A 7906-nucleotide genomic window follows, 5' to 3' on the forward strand; every position below is an offset into this window, starting at 1 on the left:
AAATAAGGCACACAAAATGTGACCGTTAATGAAAGGTTACAGATATGGCACAGAAACATACGTTTGCATTTTAGGCATCCCTGACCTACCAATAAAGAGAACAAATCAGACGTCAGGATTCAGCGGAAAGTATTAAGAACAGTGTCTCAAAACTGTGCTCCAGGCGTTCTGCTCCTGTCTTCCAGAGGGAGGGGAAGGGGTAGTAAGAGCCAAGTGTTTCCGAGTTCGCTTGCCGATATTTCTCTCCTATTTCCAGCTTGCAAAAGGTATCTAATCTGCCCCCCTTTGAACCGCCCAGGTCATGGGCGAACGCACCAGAGCTCAGCGCCGCGCCCCCCTCAGCGCCCTTGCCCAGGAGGATGCAGCCGACGCGCCTGCGTGTGCGCTCAGTATAAATAGGTCCCAGGAGGCGGCCACTGGGCAGAACGGGCTGCGGACGCCACCGGCCATGGAGGGCGAGGACCACCCGTGGCAGGGCAGCATCCTTTACAACATGCTTATGAGCGCGAAGCAAATGCACGCGGATCCAAAGGCGCCAGAGGCGCGTCTCGCGGCTCCGTGCTGGGGCTGCTCGTGCGGCGCTGAGCCCCGTGTGGGCGGAGAGCGGCTGCCCGGCGGGCGAGCCCTGGCACTCCTGTACCGCTGCTGCTTCTGCGGTGAAGACCACCCGCGGCAGGGCAGTATCCTCTACAACATGCTTACAAGCGCCAAAGAGGCGCACGCGGCCCCGAAGGTGCCAGAGGCGCGGCTCAGGGCTCCGTGCTGGGGCTGCTCGTGCGGCGCTGAGCCCCGAGTGGGCGGAGAGGGGCCGTCGGGCGGACAGGCCACGTCGCTTCTCTATCGCTGCTGCTATTGTGGTGAAGACCACCCGCGGCAGGGAAGCATCTTGTACAGCTTGCTCACTAGCGCAAAGCAATCGCACGTGGTTCCAGAGGCGCCTGAGGCACAGCTGAGGGGCGGGTGGTGGGAGCGCTCCTACTGTGCACCCAGGCTGGGGGCTAGAGAGGGGCTACACAGTGGCCGAGCCCTGTCGCTCTTGTGTGGCTGCTGCTTTTGCGGGGAAGATCGCTCACAGCGAAGCAGCATCCTCTATAGCATGGCCAGGAGCGCAAATCAAATGCTCGCAGCTCCAGAAGTGCAGCCGAGGGCCCCCTGGTGGGACACCTCGTGTGATGCGCTGCGACCAGTGGCCCTCAAGAATCCACAGGTGGTGTGCGAGGCAGCCTCGGCGGGCTTGTTGAAGACCTTGCGCTTCGTCAAGTACTTGCCCTGCTTCCAGGTGCTACCCCTGGACCAGCAGCTGGTGCTGGTGCGCAGCTGCTGGGCGCCCCTGCTCATGCTGGAGCTGGCCCAGGATGGCTTGCATTTCGAGACGGTGGAGACCTCGGGGCCCAGCATGCTTCAGAGGATCCTCACCAGCAGGCGGCAGGAGATCTCGGGCGATGAGCCACCGCCCCTGGCCACATTGCAGTCCCAGGTGCCACCGCCGCCAGAGGCCGGGCAGATGCCCTCAGCTGCAGCGGTCCAAGCCATCAAGGGCTTCCTTGCCAAGTGCTGGAGTCTGGAAATCAGTACCAAAGAGTATGCCTACCTAAAGGGGACCGTGCTCTTTAACCCGGGTAAGGGCGCTGGATTTGGATGCCAGCTTCTCTTGGCTCAGAAGAAAACTGAGCAGCGTCTTCCCTGCGGCATATATATACACTAGCCTCTTTGGTGCTCTGCATGGTGGTGGTGGCAGGGTGTGGGGGGTGTGGGGGAAGTGGTTAATCTGGGCACAGAGGAGGGCTGGGAGGAAATTCTCAGGGCTGACCCGCCGCCAGAGACTCCTCAGACAGCAAGAGAGTGCTTGTTGGTGCTTGGGCTTCATTCTCTGTGTATTTTTATTATATAAAAAAGTTTTTGTGCCTTTCTGGGACATGACCATTTCTTCTGTAACTTTTTTTTTTTAATCCAGTAGCATGGCTTCTTAAAAAAAAGTTTTGGCTACCTGAAAGTTCTATAACATGTTTCTCCATCTGAAAGCCCATTCTGAAATTTAATCATTTTGTTGGAGAAAACTGATTAGATCTGGCAAGATGGGAAACCTTTCTGAAGGACTCTGTGGAGAGATCATCCCTGGGGGACGCTGTTAGGACACTGTATTTCAAGTTTCACCAATCATCCTCAGAATGTTCATTTGTACCATGCTAGGCATCTGGACCTTCACATCCTGCCAAATCTCTGTGAATATCTGGTTGGGAAAGGGCAAGGAAAAAAACCACAATAATAGGACCCAACATCAGGGTCACTAAGGGGACTTTATAGGCCCCCTAATCATTGCAATTCCATCTACCCCCTTCTGCTGCCCCTATTTTACCCAATAGACCGCAGAGTGCTTGGGGACCTTAGTGAAAAATAAATGGCTCGGGGTTCTGTGACAAGTGGGTGCCCTGTGTTCTGGGACCAGTAAGATGTCAGCCACAGCAGAATTCTCAGGCTGTCAGCTGGATGCTGGACACTCACAGGGCAACGGAATCCCAAGAGAACAACTTTTTGGACAGTGCAGTATTTTGTCTCACAGATGCCTTGCTACTAAGGATCACCTTCAGCCAGTTTCCTTTCAAAAGGTTCACAAGTGGTGTTAGTTATTTAAAACAGTTTGAGTTCTAGTTCTAGTTCATAGGATATTATATTATTACGCGCAGCTAATTCCCGCAACCTGGTTCTTTACTGTGAGCTGAAAACACCAGATGCAACACCAGAGGTATCTTAGGAGGTTTATTCCAGTGGGGCAGGAAAAAGGGGAAGGGGGAAGGGGGAAGGGAGAAGGGAGAAGGGGGAAGGGGGAAGGGGGAAGGGAGGCCCAAAGGAGAAGAGAGAGCTAGAGAGAGCCAGCTGCACCTGGGGGCCCTTTTTGTCTGCCAGGTGTGGAGGGCGGGGATGGGTGGGATTGAGGGCAGGCCCCAGGGTGCCTGCAGGTGAATGCCTTGGGATGATGGGTGAGTGGGCGGGGTTGGGGATGGGACTGGGGGGTTGGGAGCGGGAGTCTCAGGTTAAATGCCAGGTTACATCTGATTCGTGGATGGCTAGACCTGCGCGAATTTCATGAGCTGTGAGGAAGAAGAAATGGCGCTGGGTCCAGGGTGGGATATTCGAATAACTCCTTACAAGTGGAAAGGGAAGTTTCTCGGCAGCTAGAGTTGGGAAAATTTCTATAATGCTCCTTCTACACCCTTTTCCCCTGATACCAGGAGTCTTTGATTATGTCCCTGGCCCCTGTGTAGCACTTTTTGAAAGAGTGTAAGAGCAGTATCTGAGGAAACAGTAATTCATTCATACCCCATTTTTTATGACCTATAGAGTTCAGCTCAGCTCAGAACTTTTTTTGGATCACTTTTTTGTTTCTGCCATCGTTTCCATGCTTGCCTGTGCAAAAGACAGTACTCTTGTGTGCTGGGGGGTGGGGCTGAAAGACCTCCAGCCTCCTCCCCTAGAGATTCTCATTCAGTAGTCATGGCCCTGCAAATACATATTTATAATAGTGTCCTAGATAATACTTAAGATTGTTTGGAAAACAGCTTCCTTACAGCTTCAGCCAGTGTTATTAATCACCTATAATGTGCCTTGTTCATTGGAATACAAGGCAAGACCCAGGCTCAGCTTCCAGAAATGTGCATCTCAATAGTTTCTATACTGGGCTTGGTCTCACCTTCTCCCCTCCACCCCCAACTCCTTGCCTACTTCACTCCCTTTTTATTCCTCCCCCCCCTGCTTTTTTTCTTGCTTTGCTTTTCCAATCCTCTCTCAGTAAGTATTTTAACCATTTTAACCAGTTTATCAAAGTCTGTTTGAAATGCAAATAAAATGCATCTACATTTGAAGGGAAGGGAATCTTTCTTTGTTGTTTATCCTTTATTTGTTTATCCTGTATTTCCTTCTCTTTACTTTTTAAAATTCATATATGCTTGTGGCAAACCCACATATTTAACCCTTTCCACCTCCCCCCCTCACACACATATAATGCGTCTTCATAAACTTTATGGAAAATAAATTTTATGAAAAAAAACAGTGCATAAAATTAAAAATGTCTGAAGCAGAATAAACATTTTAATTGTATTCCCACACTCTGGATTTAAACATAAAGTTAAGGAGAACTATGAAACTGTGGAGCCCACCTGCCATTTCTCTTTCTCTGCTTTAAATGTAAGTCTTTATGTGGAAAAGTATATGATTGGGGGAGGGGAAGGGTGGGCATGGGTGGGTGTGGTGTGACAGCAGAGAAAAGTAATCTGGAGTTGACAAGATGAAGTTTTTACCAGCCACAAATCTAGATCTGGGGAACCTTCAGGCGGGATTTCCTGGGAGTCTCTTTCACCACTGGAATCCAGACACGGTAAGATTGAGTCCCAAGCCTGGATGTTGAGCTGCAGATAATAGAATAATCAGAATTAGGATATAGGTTAGAAGCTCTGCTTTATTTTGTTCTTATTTTATTGATCATGTATTTTCCTATTAGAGGGGTGCCTCATGTCTGCCCATTGTTTTTAAAGAACACTGATTTTTTTCTGCTACTCTGTGATAATTAGCATGATTGTTTTAAAATATTCTGATGAACTTTGTAGAAGAAGTAGAGGGAAATGACAGCAGGCATCATTGGCATCATTTACTCTGAGTGATAAGCTGCTACTTATTTGAATACAAATTTTAAAATTTTGGGACAACATGACTGTCATAGAGGCTCAAAGGGCTCTGAGAAACAGCCTCCTCTTAACACTTTTGTTGGCAGCCTCATGTGTCCCTAATCTTTCCAGGATTGTAGTGTCATTCACTTTTACTTAGGTATTGCACTTAACTGAAAGAAAACTCATGCATTATCTTTTAGAAGAGTTAGGTTTAAGCTTTGTTACAATCCAAGATCTTTTTGTTTACACTTAACCCTGTAAAGACTGGAAGGAAATGATTTCTAAAATCTCTTAATGTATTTTTTTTTATTTCATTTTATGACACAGTTTCATAGGCTCTGAGATTCTCCCAACCCCTCCAAAATCCCTCCCCCCATATTGAATTCTTCCACATTGTTGCAGTAGTACAGTTCATATCCAGTCATGAATCCTTCATTGTAAGCATGTACCAGATAGAAAGTCTGGCATCTTATTGTCCAGATAAATTTTTACTGTATTTAAAAAAAAGCCTTTTGGCACTCTGTTTAGAAGCATATCCTCTTTTTAACATCCAGGAGTCACAGTTTGTGGCTGTGGAGTCTACTAACATTGGCTAAATAATTTGTTTCATGGAAATTTGAAGAAGAACAGTAAAATACTTGTCATATAGGAAAATTTATTAAAACTTCCATGGGCATAAACTCTAGTGCCCATCTCCTGAGATTTTATATTTGCATAAAAACTGAACTGTCACAATGATTCATGAAAGTACACAAGTCTGTCAAATTATGCATGTATTTGTTGGCTCAAAGCCAGCATTTTAAAATGTGTGCATACAAGCATTGTGAACATTAAATAAAACAAATCACCTAATGTTTTGTTCTTAGAAATGCTATTTCTGAAACCTTACAGCTAATTCGACATTTTACCTGTGCTCTAGAAAACCCTTTCAGCAGGAATCTTGAGCTTTTGTTCAGCTGGGAAGAGGCAGAAACCAGGAGCCATTTATAACAATCTGGTTTTTCCCTCTCCAGACCTGCCAGGCCTGCAGTGCGTGAAGTACATCCAGGGACTGCAGTGGGGAACTCAGCAGATACTCAGTGAACACATCAGGACAACGCACAGAGGGCACCAGGCCAGATTTGCGGAACTGAACAGTGCTCTTTTCCTGCTGAGATTCATCAATGCCAATGCCATTGCTGAACTGTTCTTCAGACCCATCATTGGCACAGTCAGCATGGATGATATGATGCTGGAGATGCTGTGTGCAAAGTTATGAAGGCATTTGGCCCATACAAGTAAAGTTTACCATGTAAGAGGTATGGATAGAAGAGTATCCAATATTGAGAAGCAAACTTTCTTATTATTTTTACATGCATAGTATTTTTGTATTCAATTCAAGAAATAGTTTAGTTATAGATGACTAAAAAGGCCTCTGTTCTATAAATGTTTCGCTGTGAAGGAAAATATTTGTGAACCGCTAACATGCTTTTGTTCATCTTTAAGAGCAGAGTATTCCACTAGTAGGCTATTTCCACAAGCTTAATTGCTGCCACCATTGTACCTGCTCAAATTAAATTTGTAATATTGCATTTTAATAAATCTTAATATGTTAATCATTAACATGACTGAAAAGTTTCTTTTGGGTTTAGGACTTCAAAACTTATTAAAACTTAGCTGATATAAGCAAAAAATAACCTTTGTGAGCAACACGGCATTTAAGGATTGCCATGCAGTATCAGTGAGAAATGATTTTGCCCCTGCCTTCATTTCCTCTCCTGTCAGTGGCATGGAAGAGTGTCTTGGCAGTCTTGGGTGGAGAGCCACATGGAAATGAAATGTGAGATTTTTAGTTTTCTTTTGAGATTTCTATACACTATTATGGATTTGGGAGAGCTGACATTCTATGAGGAGGAGTCATAGTTCCAGAAAGCTCAACATCATTATAAACCCTTATTTATTCCTCATCTTTTAGATATGTTGCTTATGTAACCAACCTGGAAAAACATGACAAGAAATCATAAAGTGACTATTGTTGATTCTTGCTTTGTGTTTAAATATAATCCATAGAACTGCTGCTGCTTTTTGCCAGGATGAAATTTAGGGCACTATACTTATAATAATAAATTGCTGATTATCAATTAGCATACATACACTAAGGTACTAACCCTTTGAAGGGAATCTTAAACTTTTCAGAACCCGTTAGCAATCTGATGAATCCTGTGGCTATCTTCTCAGAAACATATTTCCAGACTAATGTTGCAAAATCTTTTTCTGTATCTGTTCAAAAAAAGATTTATTTATTTTATTGGAAAGACAGATTTACAGAGAGTAGGAAAAACAGAGAGAAAGATCTTCTCTCTACTGATTCACTCTCCAAGTAGCTGCAATGGCTATCCAGAGCTGAGCCAATCCAAAGCCAGGAGCCAGGAGCTTCTTCCTGGTCTCCCACACGGGTGCAGGGTCCCAAGACTTTGGGCCATTCTCTACTGCTTTCCCAGGCCACAGGCAGGGAGCTGGATGGGAAGTGGAGCATCCAGGACACAAATTGGCACCTATATGGGATCTCAGCACTTGTAAGACAAGGATTTACCCACTGAGCCTTCACACTGGGCCCATAGCAAGACTTTCTTAAGATTTCGAATGGGGGCCGGTGCCATGGTATATCAGACTAAGCCTCTAACTTCGTTGACAACATCTCACATGGGAGCAGGTTGGCTCCCAGCTGCTCCCTGCTAATGTCCTAGGAAAGTTACAAGGGGTAACCCAAGTCCCTGGGCCCCTGAATCTAAGTGGGAGACCTAGAAGAAGCTCTTGGTTTCTGGCTTTGGGTAGACCCAGCTCCAGTCATCATGGCCAATGGAGTTAAACAGTGGATGGAAAGTCTCTCTGTGTCTTTCTCTTTCTCTGGAATTCTGACTTTCAGATAAAAACATCAAAACATGTTTATAAAATGATTATCACTAAAATCAGCTACATCCAAGTACAATATTTAAAATATTTTACACATGGCATATGTGCTTCATTACTAACACATTCAATAAGAAATCAGTTAGCAGCTACATCTCAAAACGTTGATCAATATTATCTGAAATTCAAGATCTCAGCACCATCTACAGTTTGAAAACAGCTGAGATTTCCACTGGTGACTGTGTTGAGAGACCACAAGATCACTGCCTCATTCTCAAATGTGCGAAGTGTCATGTAAATGGCTGTGTTCAGCATTAAGTTTTCTTAGAGGTAGTAAAGCCATATAGCCAGAATAC

General features: G+C 45.4%; 1 protein-coding gene across 1 annotated transcript; it reads left to right on the forward strand.

Annotated features, from left to right (window-relative positions):
- The first annotated feature begins 448 nt into the window (after positions 1-448).
- NR0B1 (nuclear receptor subfamily 0 group B member 1) lies at positions 449-5919 on the forward strand. The gene is made up of 2 exons (XM_041001960.1): positions 449-1619; positions 5675-5919. Exons 1-2 carry the CDS (start codon positions 449-451, stop codon positions 5917-5919), a joined length of 1416 nt encoding a protein of 471 aa, XP_040857894.1.
- The last annotated feature ends 1987 nt before the right edge of the window (positions 5920-7906 follow it).

The sequence above is a fragment of the Ochotona curzoniae genome, unplaced genomic scaffold, assembly GCF_017591425.1.
Source record: "Ochotona curzoniae isolate NIBS_2020 unplaced genomic scaffold, NIBS_Ocur_1.0 contig_1274, whole genome shotgun sequence".
Taxonomy (NCBI): domain Eukaryota; kingdom Metazoa; phylum Chordata; class Mammalia; order Lagomorpha; family Ochotonidae; genus Ochotona; species Ochotona curzoniae.

Excerpts from the sequence above, each read along its gene's own strand:
- NR0B1 (XM_041001960.1), top strand. The coding sequence starts at position 449 with ATGGAGGGCGAGGACCACCCGTGGCAGGGCAGCATCCTTTACAACATG. Across the intron at positions 1,620-5,674 it reads GACCGTGCTCTTTAACCCGG|ACCTGCCAGGCCTGCAGTGC; the intron begins GTAAGGGCGCTG and ends TTCCCTCTCCAG.